General features: G+C 44.2%; 2 protein-coding genes across 2 annotated transcripts in view; one reads left to right on the top strand and one right to left on the bottom strand.

The window, feature by feature from the left end:
- Positions 1 to 2,904, top strand: part of LOC109470406 — a 13,429-nt gene extending 10,525 nt beyond the window's left edge. Inside the window, exons 10-12 of the mRNA XM_019769345.1 lie at positions 877 to 1,026; positions 1,808 to 1,985; positions 2,605 to 2,904. Of these exons, the coding sequence (XP_019624904.1) occupies positions 877 to 1,026; positions 1,808 to 1,985; positions 2,605 to 2,855 (579 nt within the window). The 3' untranslated portion in view covers positions 2,856 to 2,904. The remainder of the gene's footprint in view (positions 1 to 876; positions 1,027 to 1,807; positions 1,986 to 2,604) is intronic.
- A 112-nt stretch (positions 2,905 to 3,016) lies between these two features.
- LOC109470419 (coiled-coil domain-containing protein 12-like) lies at positions 3,017 to 9,117 on the bottom strand. The gene is made up of 7 exons (XM_019769362.1): positions 8,992 to 9,117; positions 8,256 to 8,299; positions 7,896 to 7,975; positions 6,817 to 6,878; positions 6,557 to 6,591; positions 5,620 to 5,696; positions 3,017 to 4,174 (listed from the first exon to the last, which is right to left on the bottom strand). Exons 1-7 carry the CDS (start codon positions 9,079 to 9,081, stop codon positions 4,062 to 4,064), a joined length of 501 nt encoding a protein of 166 aa, XP_019624921.1. The 5' UTR covers positions 9,082 to 9,117; the 3' UTR covers positions 3,017 to 4,061.
- Between the last annotated feature and the right edge of the window lie 4,357 nt (positions 9,118 to 13,474).

The following is a 13,474-nucleotide window of genomic DNA, read 5'->3' as shown; positions in this document are numbered from 1 at the left end:
AATTCAGTGCAAAAGAGAAACCCCGATAAAAAAAAGCCTAAAAACACACCAAAAATACCCCCAAAACCCAAACCTCTGCTTGGAGAGTAGTGCAAAGTGCCATTCCCAAGGTTGGTGACTTGGCAGGATTCGAACCCGGGGCCTCTTGGTTCTGAGCCGAATGCTCTGCCGCAAGGCCATGACGGCCTCGCTCTTTCAAGATAGTATACTGTTTGGCCAGTGGATACTGCCTCGCCAATTTGATACTGTCTTTGCGGCCACCGAAAGATCTGCTTGGAGATTAGCCCCCCGGTTCCTCCATCTTTTTCCTCCACAGCTCTAGGTAGACCTTCGGAATGCATTGAAGCCGGTTCGAAACGACCTCCCTAGGTGGTTTGAGATCGAGCCGGTTTCAATGTGATTTGGAGTGTTCAGATGGGGCTATATGTGGATCCTGCATTGGTGGATTCCGGCTTCAATGCGCTCTGGCGAGATTAATGTAAAGAGGGTAGATTTCTGTTATGGAAGATAAGTGAAGGTGGAAGTTAAGTGAAGGTGGAAGTTAAGTGAAGGTGGATATCATCAAACACACTTTATTCAAATCAGGACCTCATTTGCATAATTTATCATTGGAAGTTAGTAAAGGTGGGTATCGTTAAACATAATTTATTCAAACCAGGACTTCATTTGCATAATTTGTTATGAAATGCTATAATAGCTTTTTTTGTTAAGATAAAATTTTCATTAGGTGAAGAATATGATCAAGTGATATACATCATGCAAATACGGCTTTTATTTGCAAAATCAATGAGGAAAATGTATATAATTCGTCAGACGGAAGAGTTAAGATCATGGACGAAGGAATGAAATCGTGGAACTCTTGTTCTTCATCTGCAGGGCCTGGCGCACGTGTCCAAGGCCCCCATCCCGCCGCACCTGAGCCTGGTGAGCCGGGGCGCCAGCATCCTGCACCTCACACTGCGGGACTTCCGGGCCGTGTCTGAGGGACAACCCGCCTTAGACGGACTCAACGCGGAAAAGGTGGAAGTACGTACTGTATACGTCTTTGTACCTTCGTACCTTCGAAGAAAGAAACAAGACTGGCAATGAAAACACACATTGCCATGGCGACGATGGTTGCTGTTAGGGTTATTGTTTGCATGGCACTGCCATCATTTCATTATTTTGAGGAAGCCTTGGTACCTGTTATGTCTAGACTAATACAGTGCACTCCTCCCCTGAGTGTATAGTGAACGAGCCCCAGGGTCACAGAAAGTAGGGCCATCCAGGGCAGAGAGGTCTTCCCAAGGGTTTCCAGGAATGTGGGCATAGATGTGGGCCAGAGACATTCCTGTGGACAAAATGCCTGTACCATTCCTAGAATTCTTGCAAACTGCACACAATACTGTACCATTAGGCTCCTCCCCGAGACGTCGCCAAAAACTGCTTTGTTCAGGTTCTTCTTCCTCTTCTTCCCCAACAAGTAAAGGTGAACCAGACGTCTGTCATCATGGTAACTGGTGCTGTAGCAGACACCCTGTGGTATTGGATTACATTTTGTAGCAGGACAGATCTAGAGGTGCACGGGCCAGTCAACATGAATGACTATGAATGTGTTAGAGTTAGAATAAACAGAGCAGTAGTTTGTTAGGGTAGACTATGTATATTTAAAAAGGGAAACATTATGCATTTGCTTTGCAAATGTTACATTTCTAGTTAGATGTTACATTTGCCCTTCGGTTCATGGTTGTTTGGTTTATCATCTAGTGACTGTGATTGGCTAAAACCATGATCTAATTAAAATAAATTAAAAATGACGTTCTGACAGGTGCCGCCAGACAAGGCGTTGTGTGAGAAGTTTTTCCAGGAGAGCCAATGGGAGAGTTACAAGAGACGTGTGGTGGAGCAGACCATGGTGGACATTCACCGGCCTAAAGACGGACTGGGCCTGCGCAACTATGACGTCATCGACACCTACCCGACGTCTGAAGACATACTCGTCATCGGTACAACCGTACAAGTCTTTTTTCTGTTACATATACCTAGAAATAGTCTCTACCAGGTTTCGGGAGGCGTCTGGAAAGAGTAGAAATAGAGAGATAACATGCCAGGGGAGTTGGTCCACTGGAGAGTACAGTTTGCCGTACCCGAAGCCTACAAACTGTACTCTCTAGCGGGCCAACTCCCCTGTTTTCTGCCTTACAGATAGCAGTATGCCATAGGATAGGGTTGACAGTAACTACATTTTTAACAAATGACCAGAATATTGACTTTGAGATCAAGTTTTGCTGCCCTGAAATCGCTTTTGGTGCCTTCCAGATGTTGAAGTATTAGTATGATATACTGCCTTCGATGTACATCTAATGATCAAATACATTTTAAGATAAGAACTTAATAACCTTTGCAGCTAGGAAGCTTTGCTGATCCCAATCTGACCCTATTAATCTTAACAAATATAAAATGGGAACATTCATGTTACACAACATTATAATGAATGTTATAGTTTCTGATGGTTACAAAGAACTGAGTAAACATGTGACCTTTTTATAACAATGTATATTTCAAATCCCATAATACATTCTTGCTCACTCCATGTACCTAACATGTATGAAACCTGTTCCACAGACATTGGGAGCAGTGCCCTGTCATTTCTGCAAGGGTTGACAGAGGGCGCTGTTGTACCGCGCGATCGGCAGACACCTGCGTCGCGGGCGGCGCAGAAGAGGTTGGGGAGTGAGTACATCGCCAGTCCCATCTTTGCTCGAGACAACAGAGGAAGTCTGCGGCTGATAGACATGATCGAGGACAGAACAAGGAACCCGTGTCGGAACCAGTACGGACTGAAGTGCCACCATCTTCCTCAGGACAGTCGGTGACATGTGCACCCCAGTAAACACATGAAAAGAATCGTACGCTTGCCTCTAACCCCCCCCCCCCAATTTTTTTCATTAGGCCTTAGAAAAATGTTGTTTTCTGTTTCTGCCTTGAAAAAATTAGGGTTGGGAGGTAGAGATTATCTTTTTTCTTTCTTTTTTTTATTAAACTTTGGTTCTCTACTGATACAACTTGTGATTCAACTTATACATTTTAACAAAGTAAAACTTGCATGAGGACACTTATATTTTCAATGTCAATGTTGGAAAACTGATTGTACAACGTTTCATCACTCAGGTGTCAGATCATGGAGCTAGAAAAGATCGATCAGCTTAAAAAATTCTGTCCCTTGCAGGGGTCTACAGAAAAAAAGGCTATAGGGTCCACAGGTTTTTCTTGGGTCGGTCTGGAGACAAGAAGCACAACATTTTTTTCTAGGCATTAACATCTATTTAAGTTTATTAATAAAATCATTGGGAAATTCTACAGAGCTTGATGTGTGTTGTCATTTCTGTTCAAAACATGAAACCATTATAATAAATCCCCCAATGTACTAGTAATTTCAGAAATCTTGGAGATTAAACCAATTAAACACTAACAGCTTCCTTGGCATTATGTTTGCCATCTTAAGCAAATTTAACTTAAGACAATAAACTGGATAATATTAAGTATGAGAGAGTTAGTGATGAGTAAGTGAGGTATTCTAAATTGACTTCAGTCTTTCTTGAAGTCTCAGATAAAGGAATAAAACCTTCATATCAATATCTGCAAGCTGATACTAAAACTGGTACTGGAAACAGACATACAAATGTACTGCAGTGTTCTCACCAGGATTTTTTCACAGCGTAGGGGTCAGGTACAGAAGGACAACTTTCTGCAGAGCAGGTCGCATATCGAGTCCCCAAAACATGACCACAGCAGGGGGTCTGGTATTCTCACTGAAAAATGTGAAATTAATACCACCCAGAGACACTATTTCATGCTTATTAAGTTAATGTTTTCCTTTTGTTATAGCTTTATTCTTGTGTTATAGTTTTATTTTTATGAAGGTTCTCCCCCCCTCCCCACAAAAAACACTCCTACATTCGTTGAAAGAGTGTAGGGGGCTAAATCACATTGTAGGGGGCCCCTACGCTCAAATAACCTAGTGAGAACTATGCATAGAGCTCAATATGGTCAAGTTGAAACAAATGTGTTTGTAGGATGGACTAGTCTGAGTCATAGTCATCATGGTCATCATTCTGTCTCTGTGCAGCTGCCACGGCTTTAGCATTGACCACGGCTGCAAGGTCTTCTCTCTCACCACTCTGTAATCTCTCTCCTGTACAAAAACAAATCAGCATCTTACTCTAAGTCTTAGAATTAACTCTCGGGCGATACGGAATACACCGTGTTGTATTTTATTTATGTCATACCAACCCAAGAAAACACGCCTTTCAATGCAAAATGAGCGAAAATTGGGTGTCCCTAAACCCAAACAATGCAACAACATCAATTCCAACGTCCGAATTTTGAAAGTGGTGCAAGCGGTTAGGGCGAAACGCGTTCGAATCGTTCTATGGAATATTTGGAAGGCCCGGGCCGTACGCGTAAAGAACCCCCGGCCGTACCGCTAGTTATCACACGGGCCGGAACACACGTATCGAACGTAATCGCAGCCCAGGTATGACATGATTAGTTTTATAACATGTAACAGTCTATTCGATAACTGATACAGCAGGGCAAAGTCACTACTTAATTGATGCAAGCTCAGAAGGCCCTTTTTCAGTAACTTTGGTGAGTGCATCCAAACCAACTGAAAACAGCTGTTTTCTCGGTATGTGTGGATAAATGCTGGCATTTTCCAACTGAATGCTATTATTTTTCTTTTTTTTGTTGAAAAAACTGGCTCGTAGTCTTGTTTAGTGATGCATACCTAAACCCAATTTCAGGTTCAGGTCCGGATTCAAGTCCAGAGGTTTAGGTTCAGGTCCGGACTTGTAAGTCCTGACCTAAACTCATGGCATATACAAAATTGCATGTTGGCAACCTTGCAATGTTGTCTGGGTGAAACTTTGGCTACATAACATGGAGGCCGGTACTTGACGATACCCGATGGCAATGTTTTCTTCATTTTGCAGCAAAGATTTTGCAATCTACAGAAGGTTTTAGGTGGTTTGGAAAGAAAGGGGTATGTGAAATGGTCTTTTATGGTAATAAGTCCGGACTCGGTTCTTGACTTTTAGGTTTTTTTGGACTTGAACCTAAACATTTTTTAAGTCCGGATCCAAGTCCAGTGAACCGGTATGCATCACTAGTCTTGTTTTGGCTGCCTGAAACTCTAAAAGTAATGCCATGTTGTGTTTTGGTGGTGTACAGGGGGTCAGAGGGTTGTGTTTACATTTATCATTCTTGTTTTTGCCAATAAAAAAATTAGACTTTTTTTCTACTTAATGGACAATTTGGAGGCTGGACTACCCTGTCAATGTGACTTTTCCATAGTTGAACACTCAGGTAGGTGGTTTTTGACAGCTTATTTCTGGTATGTTTAGTAAATATTTGTATGGAAGCTTCTAATAGCTACAATATAATGCTCATCAAAGTTTTCATCAATTGTGAGATATCATAGCCAACAAGATCAACCCATGGCCACAGGACAGAGACAAGCGGTGAGCTGCCATCAAGCCCCAGTTGTACAGTGCAAGCATGTCTAACCCTCGGAAGACGGGGAACAACAGACGATAAACCGGACAGTGAGTGAAGACAGAGAGAAAAAATGTTACTCACGTATTAGTTCTGCTATTGCCCTCTGTGTTCTCTTCTCCAGTTTTTCCAGTTTCTTGGCAACATCTCTTTTCAAGTCCCTGCAAAAAAAAAAAAAACGGTTAGCTAAACAACACCAAGTCTGGCAAAATGAGTGGAAGAAAAAAATCAAATAACTAGAAAGGCCAATATTTGCTTTGGAGCAAATACAGCAATGGGTTCACCACATGGCAGGGAAAGAATGAGAAACACAAGGGAAAACAATGATTTACATTGATATAACTATAATATGAAGTAACATACAACTAAAACAACAGTTGGATAGCTATTCCCTACTTTATTGGTTAGGATTTTTAATTGCATAATGCAAACTGTTGATTTTCAAAATAAAAAAAAACGTTCATGCCCCGCATTCCAATGCTGGAGCAGAAAAGCTTGAAATACCTACCAAAACACTTGAATAAAGACATACTGTCAGTATGGAAATGCTCTGTGCAGGTGTTAATCAAGTTAAATCCCAACAGCCAATCAGCAAGAAATGCTCTGTGCAGGTGGAAATGCTCTGTGCAGCCTGTTAATCAAGTTAAATCCCAACAGCCAATCAGCAAGAAGAATAGAGGAAAGCTGCATGCCTATTGGTTGATGCCCTGCATTCCATTGTGATGACTCATGCCCAGACGTGGTAAACACGGCACACTAACACAGTAATACATTTGCTATAACACAGCCAAAAAACTCAAATAAAACCATTCTAAAAGCCTGTATCACAAAAATTTAAAAAACGCCTAGGGGTATTTGCCCACTGTACCTTCATACCAAATTTCAGGACCTTAGGCCCTAAAATGAAGAAGCTGAATCCATTTAAAAAATGGCAGGAGAAGAAGAAGAAGAAACACCAGAAAAAGCAAAAGATGTTACAACAGTAACTGTTTGTAAATTGAAATATTGAGAGTGTACATACCAGTCAGGTTTTCTTGGAGCCAGATTCACCAAATCCTAAATTATGACATAGATGCAATGAGTAGATATTTTGAGAAAATTTGACACCCATTTTAAGTAATTTATCCTTTTGCAAAAGGAATAACCTAGAAAAAAAATACCGGTACAGTACAGTTTCTGTGTTCTGCCACCTTAACAATATAATGGACCTGAATGTAAAATTGTAAAAAGTTGGATCATTTGGATGTGACAAACAATAAACAAACAAACAAACAAACTCACCACTTCCTCCACCAAGGGAACTGGTTTGGATGCTTCCAGTTGTTCCTGTACAATAGGCTCAACTGTGGAATAGATGGGAGGAAAATTTCATTTTCTAAGAAATCTAGGCCTAGCTCGAAAAAAAAAATTGTGTTTTCTGTTTTGGTCCTGAAAAAATTAAGGTGGGTCGGTAGATAGGTACTAGTATTATCTTTTTTCTTTGCTAGTTATTCAACTTATACAACTTAACAAATTAAAACTTGCAGGAGCACACTTCTATTTTCAATGTCAATACTGGAAAACTGTACACCATGTTTATAACTCAGGTGCTAGAAAAGGTTGATCAGCTTGATAAACACACGTCTGCTTCCCAGTGTGAAATTGTGACTACATAATATAATATTATATACGCCCCACATTAGAGTACACTGCCCCCGTTTGGAGCCCCAGCATCACGACGCAACAATCCATGAAGATCGAGAGAATACAGAAACATGCCCTTAGAATTATCCTTGGCGCCCAATATACCCATTACGATGAAGCCCTAACTCACCTATGTCTGCCCTCCTTGGAAAACAGGAGAGAAACCCTTAGTCTAAAGTTTGCTAAATCCTTGCTAAGTTCCTCCACATTTAGAGGCTGGTTACCTCCAACCCGATCGGAAGTCCATGCTACCTAAGTAAAAACCTTAAAAGTTCCCAGCAACTCTGCATCCCTCTGGCAAAAACAAACCGTTACAAAAACAGCCCTATCCCGTACTTCACTTACCTCTTAAACAAATATACCTGTTAAAATATCCAAGTGTCAATTATTACATCAATTATTACAGCTTATTAAGAACCTTTTCAATTCCTTATAATGTTATCATCATAATGTCATTGTTAACTAGTTTTTTTTTTAAATTTGTTATCATGTTGATCTTGTAATATAGATATAGATTTGTTATAATGTTGATCATGTAAAATGTGCAATTCAGCATTTTTGTACACAAATGAAGCTGCCATGTATTTTACTGAAATGTGAACGAAGTCAATAAACTCAATATATATAAAATTCAAAATGCCTATAAACATGTCTCTGGGTGTTGAAAGTGTACAGACCTTGGACAGGTTTAGCAGCTTCTACAGCTTTGTCCTTCAGCTGGTCATCCTCAGGCTGGTAGCTGCGGAACTTTGGCTCCCTATAGTACAACAAACACAGCAATAAATCCGTTGTCACACATAGTGACTACATTTTACAAAAATGCAATCAAAACCATAGTACACTGTAGTTGTCAGAGACACCAAGTAAGGAACAGAAATTAAATATGACACTTGCCCCGAGCTATTGCAAAGTTCATACAGTACAAGCGTTTTTGTTTACAGTATGTATGTACATGCAAATTATTTGAAGATACATAGTAGTAAGTAATATAACTTATCTGTTATCATTATAACATATTACTGGTGATAGTCACTCACTTGGCTGCTATTTTAGTTGGAGGTTCGTCCTCATTCCCACCAGTCTGCAAAAAATGAGGAACAGGAAAAAATAAAACACACATGAGAGATTATGACCCTACTAGTAAGTTCAAATCTTTCTATTTTATGCCAAGGAGTTTCTGTATCGGTATAGCCGGTATAACCGCCCTTCGACGTAACACACCAGCTTCGCAGGCACGCGGCGCGGCGGCAGCTAGCTATATCACACCGAACGGCTTGTTACACTCAATCTTTGCACATTTGATTGCAGGAGTTGTTTAAAGCTGTCTAGTGATGATGCCCCAACTGTGCTTGGTGGCAACGAGTTCCACTCTACGATAGTTCTAGGGAAATACGAGTTTTTGAATACCTCAATTCTTGGTTGATAACTCTGATATAAATATTTTGAAGCACTTTGCGATTTGAAGCACTTTGCGATGTGAACGACTTAATTTTATCGGGCATAACTAAGTATTACTACCCGAAAACTCACATGGTACGATAGCTCATTGCATAGAAATATTGAATAGAGACTTTCAGAATTTGTACTCGCGGGAAATATAATTTCATTTCACTTTTATTCATAGGAAATGTATCTAGCAGGTTTCATCTAGCAACACGACGGTGTGCCCCCCTCCCACCTTCGAAACAAAACAATTCCGCATGGCATTATGTCAAAGTCGAACACACTACAAGCTCCGCTCTACAATCACAGAACTGTGTTCTTCCTACTTACAACTTTGCTGTCCTGAGCTCTCTTCTTGAGCGCGGCCAGACGTTCTTTTCTTTTCCTCGCCGCGTCTTCCAAATTTCCTACCGACGCCATGATGATGATGATGATGAGTGCCACCCATGGGGCCGTGACGTCACGTAGTTAGTTAATGGGTTAAGGAAAGTTAATGAGTTGGTAATTATTTCTACATGGGCGGGAAGGACAAGGTGACTAGTGCATTTCAAAATGGGATTTGGTGTAAAGATGATATGTTAATTGTAGTTATTTGGGCGACAGATCAAAGAAATCAATTAGATGCACGGAATACGACCCCTGACCTCACTTGACCCAGAGGTCATCTGTCTATTGTCATCACATGTAGCGTAGCGGGCAGTGGGAGCTCACCTACTCGAGTTCATCTGAATTTTCTGAGCTTTCTACCGCGCTACTGTCGTCCAGTCCGTGATTCCTACGATCTGACTAGTTCTACCATGCAGTCCTTCTGAAGGAGCCTCTTTTCCACCGCATGGGGGACTGGATTACCCGTCTCCAGGAGGGAGTTCGCCCCGCGCCACGGCCCGCCGTCAGGTCTTCACGTGGCGGATCGCTCCTGCAATAAGCCTGCCTCAGCTTTATATCGGGGACACAAAAGCGGATCCGGGCAGTGAGTAACTTTCGCTTCGGGTTCGACCCAGTTATTTTGACGCGCAGTCAACGTGAGTACGGATCCGTTTAACACTTCATCTCGCACGATTTGTAACTCTATGACTTCACCGCGCCGACCGAGTCCGTTATATTTCGACTTCGTCTATGTGGACACGATTACTGGTACACTGCGAGTTGGTAATGTCGCAACGGATTATGCCACACGAAATGAATAGGTTTCAATAGTTCGATCAAGTTTGGTGCACTCTGCTACAAACAAATTATCCCCCTCGCCATATGTCCAGATGTCGCACCACGCCGGCGGACCACCCACGCGTCCCGGCTCGATCACGCGCGGAGAGCGTGATCAGTTGTAGCCCTGTTCCTCGTTAGCGTTCCGCTTCAGAGCAAGGCAGGCAGCCAGACGGGCGGTCGCCCTGGCAACGGTTTGATGCTTCCTGCCGCTTGTTTACGTGACTTTCTGTTTACGTGCTTGTCTAAGTGACTTTCGCGTTCTTCCGGCTCTGTTCTAGTATCCCACTCAAACACTGCCCTCGTGTCCGCCCGGCACAGCATGCCAGCTTCGTGCTTCGGCTCCTACGCCACCCTCGTGTCAGCCTGGTCCGGTGTGCCAGCTTTGTGTAATTCGGCTCCTACGCCACCCTCGTGTCAGCCTGGTCCAGCGTGCCAGCTTCGTGTAATTCGGCTCCTACGCCACCCTCGTGTCAGCCTGGTCCGGTGTGCCAGCTTCGTGTAATTCGGCTCCTACGCCACCCTCGTGTCAGCCTGGTCCAGCGTGCCAGCTTCGTGTAATCCGGCTCCTACGCCACCCTCGTGTCAGCCTGGTCCGGTGTGCCAGCTTCGTGTAATTCGGCTCAACCGCCAAACTCGTGCCTTCTCGGCTCAACTGCCAAACTCGTGTCATCTCTGCGCAACTACCAAACTCGCGTCATCTCGGCTCAACTGCCAAAAAACTCGTGTCTTCTCGGCTCAACTGCCAAACTCGTGTCATCTCTGCGCACCTACCAAACTCGCGTCATCTTGGCTCAACTGCCAAACTCGTGACATCTCGGCTCAACTGCCAAACTCGTGTCGTCTCGGCTCCACCGCCGACCTTGTGTCATCTCGGCTCAAACGTCCAAACTCTGTCCTCTCGGCTCGACTGCCCAACTCGTGTCATCTCGGCTCAACCGCCAAACTCGTGCCTTCTCGGCTCAACTGCCAAACTCGTGTCACCTCGGCTCAACTGCCAACCTCGTGTCACCTCGGCTCCACTGCCAAACTCGCGTCATCTCGGCTCAAACGCCAAAACTGTGTCATCTCGGTTCGACTGCCAGACTCGTGTCATCTCGGCTCCAACGCCAATCTCGTGTCGTCTCGGTTTGATTTCAAACGCAAAACTCGTGTTATCTCGGCTCAAGCGCCAAAACTGTTTCATCTCGGCTCAACTGCCAAACTCGTGTCGTCTCGGTTCCTACGCCGACCTTGTGTCATCTCGGCTCAAACTTCCATCTCGGTTCGACTGCCGAACTTGTGTCATCTCGGCTCGACTGCCGAACTCGTGTCCTCTCGGCTCAACTGCCAAACTCGTGTCATCTCGGCTCAAACGCCAAACTCGTGTCATCTCGGCTCAAACGCCAAACTCGTGTCGTCTCGGCTTAAACGCTAAACTTGTGTCCTCTCGGCTCAACTGCCAACCTCGTGTCATCTCGGCTCAACTGCCAAACTCGCGTCATCTCGGCTCAAACACCAAAACTGTGTCATCCCGGCTCAAACGCCAAAACTGTCATCTCAAACGCCAAAACTGTGTCATCTCGGCTCAAACGCCAAAACTGTGTCATCTCGGCTCAAACGCCAAAAACTGTGTCATCTCGGCTCAACTGCCAAACTCGCGTCGTCTCGGCCCAACCGCCAAACTCGGCCCAACCGCCAACCGCTTGTCATCTCGGCTCAAACGCCAAAACTGTGTCATCTCGGCTCAAACGCCAAAACTGTGTCATCTCGGCTCAAACGCCAAAACTGTGTCATCTCGGCTCAAACGCCAAAACTGTGTCCTCTCGGCTCAAACGCCAAAACTGTGTCCTCTCGGCTCAAACGCCAAAACTGTGTCCTCTCGGCTCATACGCCAAAACTGTGTCATCTCGGCTCAAACGCCAAAACTGTGTCATCTCGGCTCCAACACAAAAACTGTGTCATCTCGGCTCAAACGCCAAAACTGTGTCATCTCGGCTCAAACACCAAACCTGTCATCTCAAACCACGATGGTCAGATTTGGGCCCAAAAGTCCCACTCCGCTACTATGGAGATCGAATCCCCCGAACCCGCGAATCTTGTTCGATATGACGTCATTCGAATAGAGCGGGCGTTCGATCTGGGGTTACCCGCGGTCATTTACAGTAAAGCCGCTACAACCGGCTACTTCAAGCCCTTTTTTACTTGGAAACCACGGAACAGGAAAAATCCACCTTTCCACAAATATGAACCGTTTTCAAAACATTACATCTATGCCGTGATTTTATTGTGGATATGTAACATGTAACGAAGCTACTGCCGTCATCGTGGGTGACCTTGAAGGTCAGAATTCTTGTTGACCCTGTTATAAAATCCAGGTCCCCATATCCAAGTGGCACAGCATGCGTGCAAACATGGTATTTTAACCATTCCCAAAAATCACTCAAATTACCCCATTGAGGGCTTGTTTGGAAGAGGAACGATTTCCGCAGATTTCTGTCTTAGGGATTTTTTAAACATGGCCGCGATTATGAATTATCGGTATTTAAAGTTAAAACACTGCGTTTTTAGCTCTTCTTTTGACTAGTACTGTAAGTCGAGTTTTAGTTAAAAAATAAAAAAATCCTAAGACAGAAAGTTTAAATTTACTGTAATAGTTCTAAAAATCCAAAAATCTAACCTTATTTTTCATTTTCGGGGCCTCTTAAAATCAGTTGTTTGGTTCTCGTGAACCCTTTTTGAAATCCGAAATTGATCTCATTTGGAAGCAAATGTACACAAAGTGGAGCAAAGGCAGTGCAAGAATAACATTTGAGGTAAACAAAATCACCTATTACATTTTATTTTGACGAGTATTTACTCTCCAATTACTTTTGTTTATTTTCAAATTTTACCCGTTGCCCCCGGGCCGGCCCGGGACTCCCGCGCGGCCACGTTCGAACACGTTCTGTAACCCGATACCTCCCTAGTAATGCGACTTTTAGCCTAGCAACCGACCGCCGTGAACGCCAAAACTGTGTCATCTCGGCTCAAACACCAAAACTGTGTCATCTCGGCCCAACCGCCAAACGCTTGTCATCTCGGCTCAAACGCCAAAACTGTGTCATCTCGGCTCAAACGCCAAAACTGTGTCATCTCGGCTCAAACGCCAAAAACTGCGTCATCTCGGCTCAAACGCCAAAACTGTGCCATCTCGGCTCAACTGCCCAACTCGCGTCCTCGGCTCAACCGCCAAACGCGTGTCGTCTCGGCTCAACTGCCAAACTTGTGTCATCTCGGCTCCAACGCCAAACTCGTGTCATCTCGGCTCCAACGCCAAAACTGTGTCATCTCGGCTCAACCGCCAACCTCGTGTCATCTCTGGGATCTCGGTTCAACCGCCAACCTCGTACCAGCCGGTCCAGACGAAGGCTTAGTATCATCTTGGCTCAACCGCCCGGTTCGTGTCACCTCGGCTCCACCGCCGAACTCGCGCCAGCCCGGCTCAACCGCCGTTTCCGCGTTATTCTTGCTCCGACTCTGGTTCGCGTTTCACATGTTTCCTAACATCGCGTCCTCACACGCCCCTACTGACTGAGTACATTGACTGTCAGACCAGCATCTCCCCGTGCCACCTGCGCCAGGAGACCTG

This window comes from Branchiostoma belcheri, unplaced genomic scaffold, assembly GCF_001625305.1.
Source record: "Branchiostoma belcheri isolate BF01 breed outbred unplaced genomic scaffold, Haploidv18h27 scaffold223, whole genome shotgun sequence".
Lineage (NCBI taxonomy): Eukaryota > Metazoa > Chordata > Leptocardii > Amphioxiformes > Branchiostomatidae > Branchiostoma > Branchiostoma belcheri.
Note: the sequence above shows the minus strand (reverse complement) of the source record. Positions and strands in the feature narration are given on the sequence as shown.